The sequence below is a fragment of the Anomaloglossus baeobatrachus genome, chromosome 5 (genome assembly GCF_048569485.1).
Source record: "Anomaloglossus baeobatrachus isolate aAnoBae1 chromosome 5, aAnoBae1.hap1, whole genome shotgun sequence".
Lineage (NCBI taxonomy): Eukaryota > Metazoa > Chordata > Amphibia > Anura > Aromobatidae > Anomaloglossus > Anomaloglossus baeobatrachus.
Window position 1 is genome coordinate 510,121,510 of NC_134357.1, and position 13,793 is coordinate 510,135,302.

Below are 13,793 nucleotides of genomic sequence, written 5' to 3' on the forward strand. Positions count from 1 at the left end.
AAAGACAAAGTACAAAAGAAAATCGATCAAAAATAATACATCATTAAATACTCATATTTATGTAAAAATAAAAAGAAATTTCACATATTTGGTATCGCCATGGCCAGAACGACCTGATCTATAAACTGTTACACTATTTAACCCCTTCACACTGAATACCATAAAGAAAAAGAAATACAAAACTGTGGCAAACACGGTTATATCATCATATAGCCGAACAAAACAAAGATTAAAACGTGATAAAAATTAGTATGTAAATAGACATGGTATGTCTGAAATCATCATCTTGTCCAACAAAACACATGCCATCAGTCAGATCCGTCAATGCAAAAATAGAAAACTATGTAATATATGTAATATGTCTCTGACTATCATTGTGTCCAAGACAAAAGCAGGATTTATCGCTGCAGACGATATAACTCTATTCCAGTCTTGATTTCCATCCTGCCTGAACCTTTATTGCCTTTTAGATGGGTGACATAAGGTCAATGCCATATCTTTAGCTTGATGTCTGGCTCACTAGTGGTTGGCAGACCAGGGAATATTACATGGCAGTCTTCAAATCTGACAATTAGTCTACACAGAGTTGGGGTTTTTTTTAACTTCGTTTTATTAAGTTTCAAACATGTTATAACTGACATTTACAATGTGAGAAATAGCTCAGTACATGGATAGTGCTATACGTTCACAATACTGAACAATCATATAGAGTCCATAGTATCCATTGTACTCAAGATAAAAGTGTTATTATCCATTCTCCTTATCATTTGTATATATATCCAATTTTATATTAAGCATAAGAACAGCTCTATCGATCAGCATGACCATATTTTAAGAAACAGGGTAGAAAAGGAAATAAAAAGGTGAAAAAGAACAACAACAGCTACATTGCATCACTTTACCGCAAGATACCGTAGGATAGTTTCCATCTCAAAACATCTAACGGGAACCACCTCTATTCGCATAGATTCCTCTAAGCCTCTGTAAGTGTATCCGGAGAAGAGTTCCAGAGGCCCCAAATTTTGTTTTTAAATTTTAAATTTTTCCGGGCACCCCTTGTTGTAGTATACCACCCGCTCATAGACTATAGTTGCATTGACTAATTTAACCCAGGACCGCACAGTTGGACTCGAATCCCCCATCCACCTCAAGGCTATTACTTTTCTAGCCAAAAATAATGCCCCTCTGAGGAATGTTATCATATAATGATCCCAGGACTCTTCCTCCATTACCCCAAATAGGCATATCAATGGGTCGCATGAAACAGGAATTGACACAATCAATGATAGCAGGGATGTCACTCCCCTCCAATACGAGGATATATTAGGACAGCTCCAGATCATATGTATGAAATTTGCCCCTGAGAGATGACACCTTGGGCACTCCGATGTACAAGAACGGCCCATACTAAATAATCGAGTAGGAGTAAGGTACGCTTGGTGAACAATGTAACATTGAATCAACTTATTATTAACTGATGGGGATACCGTAGTCGGAGATTCCAATATCTCTTCCCATTCCTCTCCCTGTAGAGAGGGGATTAGAGATCTCCATCTATCCTGGGCTGGCAAAGGGTCTGATTCTACCCCCACCGATAACAGGTAAGTATATATGGCTGAGATTAAACCCCGAGGTCCCTGTGATTTTAGGATACCTATCATCGGGAGTGTTGATATCAGTCTCCCCGTTCCAATTTTCTGCATATGGGACTGAATCGCTGTACGAATCTGCAGGTATCTAAAAAATTGCGACCTTGGGATATTATATTCCGTTTGGATCTGGTCAAAGGATTTGAAGGTTGTGGTTCCTGGGGCATATAGATCACCCAGTGTAATGACATTGTGTGTGATCCAAAATTGTGCTGAGGGGTGATCTCTCAGAGTATGGAAGTGGCAATTCCCCCATAGTGGGAGCTCCGCCACCACTCCCTCAAAATGTGCCACTCTCTTAGCTTGTTGCCAGACCAATCTTGTCAGCTTGAGGAGGGGTAGTTGCCGTGATATTCTCAGTCCATCTGATTCCAAAAAAACCACTAAACAGTCAGTCCCGGCCGCGTGTGCCAAGTGACTCTCAGAGTTCGGCAGTTGACAACCAGGCATCCAGGCCACTAGTGCTTTAAGCTGCCCCGCCAGATAATACAGGAAGAACTCCGGTAGAGTCATCCCTCCCAGTCTCTTGGATCTCTGTAAAATGGATAACCGGAGTTTGGGTCTGGATCTCCCCCATATAAAAGAAGTGGTAAGCGAGTTCAGCGTAGAGAAAAAGGACTTGGGTACTGATACTGCACTATGTTGTAGTGTGTAACTGAGTTTTGGAAGTAATATCATTTTGATTAAGTTGATTCTGCCAACTACCGACAGGGGTAACTTGCTCCACGAGTTATATTTAAGTTTAACGTGTTCCAGGAGTGGTGTTATGCACGTCTGATAGTCTAGTGTATGGTCCGTCTGTATGTGTATTCCCAGGTACTTGAAGCTAGTTACCACTTGCAGAGGTGACCTACCTTCCATTGAAGTTCTAGACCCCTGTGTTAACGGCATCAGAGCCGACTTGTCCCAATTGATGTGCAGTCCCGAAAACTCCCCAAATTTATCTATAGTATCTATATCCACAGGCAAGGTCTCTTGTACTCTGTCCAAAAAGACAACCATGTCATCCGCATACAATCCTATTTGATCTGTTCGGTCGGCTATAGTGATTCCAGTGATCTGTGGATGAGAGCGGATTCTAATTGCCAAGGCTTCAATAACTAGTGCAAACAATGCTGGAGACAGAGGGCATCCCTGTCTTGTGCCCCGTCTCAGTGAGAAAGGTGCAGATATAATGCCATTGACCAGTACCCTGGCCGTCGGGGACCTATACAATATGGGAATCCAATTGCTGAATTTAGGCCCAAAGGTGAATCTCTGGAGGCAGGCAAACAAAAATGGCCATTCTACCGAGTCAAATGCCTTGGCCGCGTCCAGCGAGGCCAAGGCCCACTCGTTCTCCTGGATCAATGTACTATATTGTACTATGGATTGGACCCATCTTATATTTATCGAGGTGTTTTTTCCAGGCATAAATCCGGTTTGATCTGGGTGAACTATACTCAATATAACTGAATTGAGCCTGGACGCCAATATTTTGGTAAAGATCTTATTATCCACATTGACTAGGGATATAGGGCGGTATGAGCCGCATTCGAATGGGTCTTTACCCTCCTTCCTCAGCACAACTATGTGCGCTTCGTATAAGGAGGCAGGTAGAGAGTCACCGATTGAGAAATGAGAGAAAACATCTAATAAAATCGGGGCCAATACATCACAATATTTACTATACAATTCTATGGGGAGACCGTCTGGACCCGGAGATTTCCCCCTAGCCATATCTGAGATGGCTGTAATCACTTCGTCCAGTGTGATGTCCGCCTCCAGAGACTCCCGTTGCGATCTGCTCAAAGTGGGAAACTCCAGATCCAATAGATATGCCCCACAGCTTTGAACTCCATGAGGGCTTCTAGAAGTATATAGGGTTTTATAATATTCATGGAAGCACTCCAAGATATCTTCAGGGGATGTAGCTGTTGAGCCGTCCGCCCTCCGTATACCTAGTATTGTATTTGAGGTGTTATGTTGCCGAACCATATATGTAATTTACTGGACTGGTTTCCAAGCTCAAAGTAAGATTGTCGAGTGAAGAACAGTTTGCGTTTGGACTTGGTCTCAGAGTGTTGCATATACAACCTGTATGAATGCATCCAGGAAGCTCTGTTCCCATCGGTTGGGGATGTAAGATATTCTGCCTCTAGGTCCCTAAGTCTGCCCTCCAGCATGTCATCCTCATTTCTAGTCGCTCTTTTAAGATATGTTATGGTTGAAGAAAGACACCCCCGAAGGTAAGCCTTGAGAGTATCCCACTCCAAGTTAATATTCCAGGGTTTAGGGTGGATTTTTAGAAAATCTTCTATTTGGGTCCGGGTCCTATCGCTTTGATCAATTAATTTCAACCAAATACACAGAGTTTTTTCTGTACACCTTTTACTGTAATTCCTCTAAACCACTGGGACATTCAACATTGAACTGTGATGTGTTCTAGACATATGCGAATAGCAATCTGTCTGAGTGATAAGCGAAGGTCCCTGAGTTCAGGAATACTTATTGTTACGAATCGTCGCCGCCATAGCCGCAAGCAGACTGCTGTGGTTCCAGTTGCGCCCCCCGGCGCCAGACGCCATTTTTGGCAGTGCCTCGAGTCATCCAGCTGGCTGCTTCCTCCTCCACTTCTAAGTGCGGAGAGGCGGCTAGTGCGCATGCGCGCACCGATTTACCCCAGCCATAGCCTAAGTCCAGTGTGTCGCCTAGTGAGCATGCTCAGCCTAATTGTGCCATTCTGAGGCTAAGTCCTCAGTTCAGGCTACTGAGCATGCTCAGGCACTTAGTGCACTGGAGGCTAAGTCCGGTAATGACTTCACTGGGCATGTCTGTGAGGTGGCAGGCCCTGATAGGGCAGAGGGCATCAGGTGTCCTGATGACGTGGCCACTACGGACTGGTTTGTGGAGGCCCCCCCCCATGACATGGCACCTCACCATTGGTCGTCAGACGGTGAGGGGTTTTGGGCGTGGCTGCCATGAGGTCATCAGTGACGTGGCGGTTCCGGATAGGCCGCTAATGATGTCACTGATGACGTGGCACTCCGCTATTGGCCCCTGGTGGTGCCATTGTGGTCCACCCTGGGTTTGGGGTGGACCCTAAGTCATAAAAGGGGCTGGAGACAACATGGAGGTGCGCAGTCTTGACATATGCTCAGACAGAGCACACCTCCATGTGTTGAGCCCATTGCGGCATTAGCTTGTAGATTGGAAGCAGTAGGTAGGGATAGGCGTCCGGTGCCAGCCACGTCAAGACACCCATTGTTGGGCACGATAGAGTCAGGTGCCGCGCTTCCCTCCTACTGTACAGTCCTGCTAGTGCAGCCCAGTGGTGTTAGTGCTGCGCCACCTGTCTGGTTGTGCCCCCTATGCACACGGACATCGTACCCCAGGACCCCTGTGGCGTTAACAGGGAGTTCCTGGGCTGGGTGTGTGGACCCTGTGATACGAACAGGGTTCACAGTCTCCTGATCCAAGTGTTGTTTAACTTAGATCAAGCTCCTATTATTTCTGATCCACCCAGCTCTGTTTTTTCCGCATAACCTTTGGGTTGCCAGCAGCTCCTTTGTCATCTGAAGCATGGTGGACCCCGACTGGCAATTGGGATATACACCACCTTATCCTAATCCGCCAGTCTCCCCGTAACAGTATATAACTTACCTGGGAAACAGGGAGGAAGATATCACCTGATATCAAAAAAATAATAATAAAAACTAATTGAAGGATTCCATCATGAAAAGCAAATTCCTACAAAGTAACCCGACATATAAGTATGTAAGCAAATGAAAAATACATATAGAAACTTTTATTTAGTATGGGATATAGTTCATTATATGATTACAATCATATACAGTAAATACACTGGACATGACTAAAATGAAAATAGCAGATCAGAAGAGTAAGGGATCGGCAAAGTACAACCAATTAGAAACTGAGGCATCAATTCAGCCACGTCTTTATTATGTAACTGTTGATGAGAACCCTGAGAACCTACTTTATGACCAATATGTCTACTTCCTCTTTTTTTATTAACCTGCTTCTCATTGTGTGGGTGAGTATTAAAGAGTAAAGGGGGCTTGACATGCTACGATATCGTTAATGTTTTATCGTCAAGGTCACGTTGTTAGTGACGCACATCCGGTGTCATTAACGATATCGCACCGTGTGACACTTACCAGCGACCTTAAGCGACCTCAAAAATGATGAAAATCGTTCACCATGGAGAGGTCGTCCCAAAACCAAAAATCGGTAATGGTTGATTATTGATGTGGTTCGTTGCTCCTGCGGCAGCACACATCGTTGTGTGTGACACCGCAGGAGCGAGGAACGTCTCCTTACATGCCGCCGGCTGCAATGAGGAAGGAAGGAGGTGGGCGAGATGTTACGTCCCGCTCATCTCCGCCCCTCCGCCTTGATTGGCCGGCCGCTTAGTGACGTCGCGGTGTTGTCGCTGTGATGCCAAACGTCCCTCCCCCTTGAGGGAGGGATTGTTCGGCAGTTACAGCGACGATGACGACCATGTAAGTGCGTGTGACGCTGCCGTAGCGATAATGTTCGCTGCGGCAGCGATCACACGAAATCGCATGCACGACGGGGGCGGGTGCTTTTGCCTACGATATCGCTAGCAATTGCTAGCAATATCGTAGCGTGTAAAGCCCGCTTAAGAATGCGACCACCGCAGTCGCTTTCACAAACACTGGACCATATGGGCCTGGGGCCAGTTTTTTCGTCTAGGATTATGGCCTTATATCATTCTCCAATTGCACACCTTAAAATTAATGGCACTTTGTTGAGGCCCTTCTCCATCCATAACGGGACCAGGCAGGGGTGTCCCTTGTCACCTCTGCTATATATCCTGGTCATGGAGAACTTGTTGTTGGCTATTAGGACCAACCCGGATATACAAGGAATTAGGATCGCCAATCGGGAACATAAATGCGCCGCCTTTGCCGACGATCTTCTTATTTACCTCTGTAACCCCCTCACATCACTCACACCCCTAATGCTAGAACTAAACCGCTTTAGTAAATGGTCCAACTTTAAAATTAATTTTGATAAATCAGAGGCCCTAAATATTACTTTGCCACAAACGACAATAAATGCAATAAAACCTAACTTCCCCTTCAGATGGCCACCCCACGGCAGTATTGGATACTTGGGCATCAATATCCCAATCCGATTTGACGAGACTTTTTCAACTAAACTATCAAAGCTTCCTGTCAAAGCTTGAGGGAGACCTGACCTTGTGGCAGAGAGGTACTCTTTCATGGTTCGGCAGGATTGGCGCCCTTAGAATGACAGCCCTGCCTAGACTGCTGTACTTGATACAGATGGTCCCGGTTTACGTTCCGGCAGCCTATTGGGCCAGGATACAGCACTTATTTAATCAATTTGTTTGGTCAAAGAATCGCGCCCGTCTCAGGAGCAGCGTTCTAACTAGGACCAAGAACGCAGGAGGTGTGGGGCTGCCCTACTGCAGGCGTTATTACATGGCGGCCGCCCATGCCAGAGTTTTGGATCTCTTGCATAGCTCTGGGTCTTAGCTTTGGGTCTGCCTAGCACAGGATCTATGCCCCTTGTCAGTGCTGACCCTGCCGTGGACCTGGCCACTCCTTACCAAACATAAGATCAAAATGTCTTATAGCACTAAACAAACATTGAAACAGGGATCATAGTCCCCAGCCGCCCAGAGGCAGTCCTACTATACATTTTTAATGTCTCGGAAAAGGCCTTTAGAAAGTCCCTCTTGGGCCACCTTCTCCAGGCAGCCAAGACGGTGATCCCACGGCGCTGGAAAGCTCCGCCCCGCCTACGATAGACGAGTGTGTAATGGAGGTGAATGTGATCCACCGCATGGAAATGGTGATGGCCCAGTCGCGTGGACAGACGGTGGCGACAGCCACTAAATGGTTTCAATGGCAGTCATTCCTCTCTGGCAAAAAATGTCTTGAATTAATCTAACCTCCGGAAGATAGGCACCTTAGCCCCACTTACTTCAGATAATATTCACCACCCTTCCAACATGTCTTGGCCCAACGGACAAAGTATCAGACCCGGCCGATGCACTCTACTCTCCATCTCTTCCCCTCCTTCCCTGACTTATCCTTCCTTTGCTATTTTTCATGATCATGCTGCTTCTTAACCTTTCCTCAAATGGCTTATTATTCTTTTTGGTTCAAAACGACTATCCATGTATTATATCAATCATTTACATACTGTCATGACGTTTGCGAATGTGTTGTGTCGCATAGACTTTGGTTTCGCATTGTCAGTTATAACATGGATCCATATTCTTTTAATGTATTCTGTAAAACTCAATAAAACTTTAAATTGGAAAAAAAAGAATGCGACCACCATTGTCCACCACTCTGAAGGGGGCTTTACACGCAACAATATCTCTAACGATATGTCGTCGGGGTCACGGAATTCGTGACACACATCCGGCGTCGTTAGCAACGTCGTTGCATGTGAAACCTATGAGCGAGTGTTAACGATCAAAAATACCCACATAATCATTGATCGTTGACACGTTGTTCATTTTCAAAAAATCGTTGCTGGTGCTGGACGCAGATGGTTCATTGTTCCTATGGCAGCACACATCGCTATTTGAAACACCCCAGGAATGACGAACAACACCGTGCCTGTGTCCTCCAGCAACGAGGAGGGCGTGAATTTCATGCGGCTGCTTTCCGCCCCTCTGCTTTTATTGGACGCCTGCCGTGTGACGTCGCTGTGACGCCACACGAACTGCCCCCTTAGAAAAGAGGCTGTTCGCCGGCCACAACGACGTCGTTAGGAAGGTAAGTATGTGTGACGAGTACTAGCGTAATTGTGTGCCACGGGCAGCGATTTGCCCGTGACGCACAAACAACGGAGCGGGTGCTTTCACGAGCGACATCGCTAGCGATGTCGCTGCGTGTAAAGTGCCCTTTAGCGTTGGATCGAAGCATTGAGAACCTACTCACCTTCCAAAATTCCTACCTCCTTTTATTAGCCGGACCTGTGTGACATTGTGTGGGTGAAATCGATCCAGCACAGCTAATAAAGAGGTGCCTAGAATGCTGAAAGGTGAAAATATTCACAGGGCTCCTGTCCAATGGTCGCTAATTACTGACCTAACCGATGGACCGAAGTCCTGTCAAACAATTGTTCCATTTCCAATTAGGTCTTCTTTGCCAATCCCCTGCTCCTCTGGTAATCATTGGTAACAAGTTTGAACATAGGTTGTCCAATGCTTCTCTGATCCACTTGATCCGACATACGGCTTTATGAGATTCTACTGTACATGATCAGGCTTGTTGTCAAGACGACTATTTAATTCTTATGCAGTGGCATACTGCCAATGGCAGCACCACATGGCAGCTATGAAGCTTGTGAGCCTTGGGTTAAGGGGGAGGCTCAGTGCTAAATGGCCCTCCCCAGTGTCTCAATTGTAAAGCTATCTGCATTCTCAGGACGTAGGTACATTTGCGTACAATGGTGGAACAGGGAGCGATCAGCTCATTGCTCCACCATTCAGCCACTGCATATCAGTTCTAGAGCTGCAAACACGATTACTGTGCCTTCTGTGTGAAGCCTCAGTCCACAAACAGCACAGACATGAGCAGCACATCATAGAAACAAGTCTAAGACATTTTCTTCTATTGTTTGTACATTTTTCTGCATTTGGAAGAGTACACCAAATTGTACTAGAAACCACTGGGTGCCTCATCTTTTATTGGGAAGCATAGTGGGTGCAACATACTGTATTGGGGAGCCCAATGGTGGACTTATTGGGGGACACACTTGGGGCATCATACTGTACTAGCAGGAAGATGCTGGCCTCACTATATTGGAGACACAGTTGCAGCTTCATACTTCATTGGGAACACTGTGATGGCCTCATACTGTACTGAAGGCACTGTGCATGCATCATAATCTATGTGGAGGGTAAAATTGTGGAAGGAAATGCACTATGAGGGCATCACAATGTGCATGTGTATGTTACGGTAGGGATAAAATGTGTAGTGTTTAAATATTGTGTGGGAGGCATTTTTTGGTCATTATACTGTGTGGAGGATCATTGTAGGATGGTCTTATTGGGTGGATGCCCTGGAAGGTATTTTATAGTGAATAGAATACTAAGGGGCATCACTACTTTTGTGTGCATGCCACAAAACATTTATCTCTTCTCTGGCTTAAAAACATTGTGAATTATACTCTTCATGACCACACTAAATAATAGTTTTATTTAAGGGGTGATTAGTTTGAAGGATTTACCAACTTTAGATTTGGTTTCATTCGGATGCAACTGGGATGTCAATTCTTGGATGCAACATTAAAACTAATTTTTGTTTACAATGTTTTCCACATTCGGAGCATTAAAATGCCTTGTTTTCCTTTCATGACTCAAATGATGTGTAGCAAGATGTGATTTTTGTGTAAAACATTTCCCACATTTTGAACACGAAAATGGCTTCTCCCCAGTGTGTATTCTCTGATGATTAACAATTTCAATTTTTGTAGTAAAACATTTCTCACACTCTGAACAAGAAAATGGCTTCTCTCCTGTGTGAATTCTCTGATGCTGAACAAGATGTGATTTAGTGGAAAAATGTTTCCCACATTCTGAACAAGAAAATAGCTTCTCCCCTGTGTGAAATCTCTGATGTTGAACAAGATGTGATTTAGTAGAAAAACATTTTTCACATTCTGAACAAGAAAATGGCTTCTCTCCTGTATGACTTCTCTGATGTGTAACAAGTTCATCTTTCCTATAAAAACATTTTCCACATTCAGAGCAGGAAAATGGCTTATCCCCTGTGTGAATTCTCTGATGTTGAACAATTTCACCTTTTGATGAAAATTTTTTCCCACATTCTACACAAGAAAATGGCTTCTCCCCTGTGTGAATTCTCTGATGTCGAACAAGATGTGATTTATTAGAAAAAAATTTCCCACATTCTGAACAAGAAAATGGCTTCTCCCCTGTGTGGATTCTCTGATGTTGAACAATTTCACCTTTCGTTAAAAAACATTTTCCACATTCTGAACATGAAAATGGCTTCACCCCTGTGTGAATTTTCTGATGTTGAACAAGATTTGATTTCGTAGAACAATATTTCCCACATTGTAAACACAAAAATGATTTCTCACCTGTGTGAATTCTCTGATGTGCAACAAGTTCAGGTTTCCTAGAAAAACATTTCTCACATTCTGAACAAGAAAATGGCTTCTCCCCTGTGTGAATTATCTGATGTTGAACAATTTCACCTTTCGTTAAAAAAAATCTCCCACATTCTGAACATGAAAATGGCTTCTCCCCTGTGTGAATTTTCTGATGTCTAACAAGTCTTGATTTTTGATTAAAACATTTCTCACATTCTGAACATGAAAATGGTTTCTCCCCTATGTGGGTTCTCTGATGTGCAACAAGTTCAGATTTCCTTGAAAAACATTTCTTACATTCTGAACATAAAAATTCTTTCTCCCCTCTGTAAGCTATTTTATATTCAATAGCCCTTCTATGACTTTTCTTTTGCATATTTGTTTTTAAGGAAGCAGAAGAAAGGACATTGGCTTGAGGTGTATCTAGTATAATGATATGTTCTTCACAAATATCTCTTGCAAAATCTGAAAATATCAGATCTCCTTCTGAGCTCCTGGTACAGTCATCTACCAAGAATAAAATAAATTGTATTATTTTTCAATAACACTACATTGAAATTATATTAATATATTATATCATTTATAATGTTTCCCCACAACCTGTAATACAAGTCAATTATTAACAGACTAAAGGCCCTGTCACACACAGAGATAAATCTTTGGCAGATCTGTGGTTGCAGTGAAATCATGGACATATTGTTCCATTTGTACACAGGCACAAACCTGGCACTGATTGTCCACAATTTCACTGCAACCACAGATCTTTTGCAGACTTATCTCTGTGTGTGACAGGGCCTTAAGACATTAGACAACAATAGAGGGATTGATAGATTATGCTTTTTTAACTTTTCACTTCTCTATTGTAGCCTATTTCTCTGAAGGTTCATAATTCACTGTGTCCGTCACCATTTATTTCAAGTTACCTTAGAAAACTCAGAAAGGGGCCTGTAATTAGTTTTATTAGGTGATTCCAGCTCACTACATACACTCTCTTGCAGGTATGACTATTCTAGTACAGAGCAAAGCAAATTGGAAGAGCATATTGATCATGTACACATAAACCATCACTTTGGAGAAAGTGTAAGGTTCTATATTATTGTTTAATATAACTAACCAGTGGATATAAGAAAAAGAGAACAAGTCCTTTATATTATTTTATATGTCATGCAAGCAACTAGAAATATCGCACTTAAATACGAATAAGGAAGAATATTTGAAAACGTTTTTGTGGCATTGTCCTCTGCATGCCATGGTTTCCAGTCCATGGTTCTTTTGTACATTACCCAGGACCAGTTTCAGACAATGAAAGACCCTGAGCAAAAGTTTAAAGTGGTGCCCTAAATGATAACATATTTTTTACTATCACACACAAACATTTAGGTTGCATTGACATTCGCTTAGTTCATACTGTTAAACAAGTGTGATCCCCAATATAGAAGTCGACGCTTGTTTTTCAGTTTCTTTACACCTGCTGACAAAGAATCATGGGCAAAAAATAATCACTAATAGATCAATTAATTCCCATATAGTATCATGTTATCAGTACCACATCTGCCATCTGCACTGAGCGATGTGCTACTGAGAACATTTTTTTTTTGCACAATAAACTAATCACTCATTGAATGAGCAGCATTTTGCCTGTTTGTCTGGTGATTGCTGACATGTTTACACCTATGAATAGAGATGAGTGGACCCCTTGAAGGTCGGGTTCGAAGGATTGAGCCGGACTTTAAATAAAGTTCAGTTCGGGACCCAGACTCGACCTGAACCCTATTGGAAATTACTGACTGTGCTATTCGGCTCTCCACCCACATGCAGCCAGCATACACAAAACATTTCAAGGGGAAGGCAGAGTTTTGGGTTGTTTTTTTTTTGTTTTTTATGTACCCAGTACATCTAATAATGTTATTTTTCCCCCAGTGTGAGCCATTCAAACACTGCAAGTGGCTCGCACTGGGTCAAGCACCAAGAGTACCCGAGCACACTGATGCTCGATTGAGTGGTTAGCATACTTAAAGCACTCGAACTCCAAATTTGAATACTGATTTTTGTGTAAAGTCTGTATTCGGTACGAACACCCAACTTTACTGTTTGGGTTTGCTCATCGCTACCTCTGAACACTTATCTGTACCGCAAAGTCCAGATGGTGACATCACGGTCATTTGACCAGTAACACGATCATGATGTCACAAAAGCTCCAAAAAGTCTCGCAGAGTGCAAACCTGTGGTGACATCATGGTCACATAACCGATTACACGATCATGATGTCACAAAAGGTCCTCAAGCAATCTCCACATCGGAATCTATACTAGTAATGCTATAATTTTAAATATTTCTGCATTAATTTTATCCTAAAACTCCATCAGATTTTCGGACTAAAAGTAGATAAAGAGAAACAAATTCAATAAATAACTTAAAAAATTTGACTTTTTCTTTTTTTAAATCAGTAAAATTAGCCAATGTCACATTTCTGAGTGTCAAAAGTGTTTGAAACTTTACTTTCAGCTTCTGGTGTGACTCCTTTGTGTAGAAATAAATGCATTGAAACAGTTACAGAATTGTTGACTATTCTTGCACATTGGCTTAGAGGAATAACGAAGTAACATGAAAAGGAGGAAAGGATCCGGCACAAATTCTTCTTATGATAAAAACATCAGAAATTTTATTGAAGTAATATTAAAAACATCGTGAAGACCGAGTGTTCATTCAGATCATAGAAATCTAAATCATGAAAACTTTACGCGTTTCGGACTTCCAATAAAACCAAGAGCGCTTAATCATAAGTGTCTCATGAACATTGCAAGGCTACTAAAATAGACTGACCTGCTGACTGGGTGAGAGGGAGGGGTAGAGGTATGCTAATTGCATGCAAAAAATAGGTGGGTGTCAGGACATATTATATCGGCATGAAGCAATAGAGTTTAACAAGTAAACGTTACATGAAAGACCAAAATAAAGACGAATATAAATGAATATCACATCATGCGACAAAATATTCAGATATTGGCTTCTATT

General features: G+C 42.8%; 1 protein-coding gene across 1 annotated transcript in view; it reads right to left on the minus strand.

Annotated features, from left to right (window-relative positions):
- LOC142312000 (uncharacterized) overlaps window positions 1-13,793 on the minus strand; it is a 227,626-nt gene that overhangs the window by 99,970 nt on the left and 113,863 nt on the right. The window contains exon 8 of the mRNA XM_075350875.1: window positions 10,048-11,036. Within this exon, the coding sequence (XP_075206990.1) occupies window positions 10,048-11,036 (989 nt within the window). The remainder of the gene's footprint in view (window positions 1-10,047; window positions 11,037-13,793) is intronic.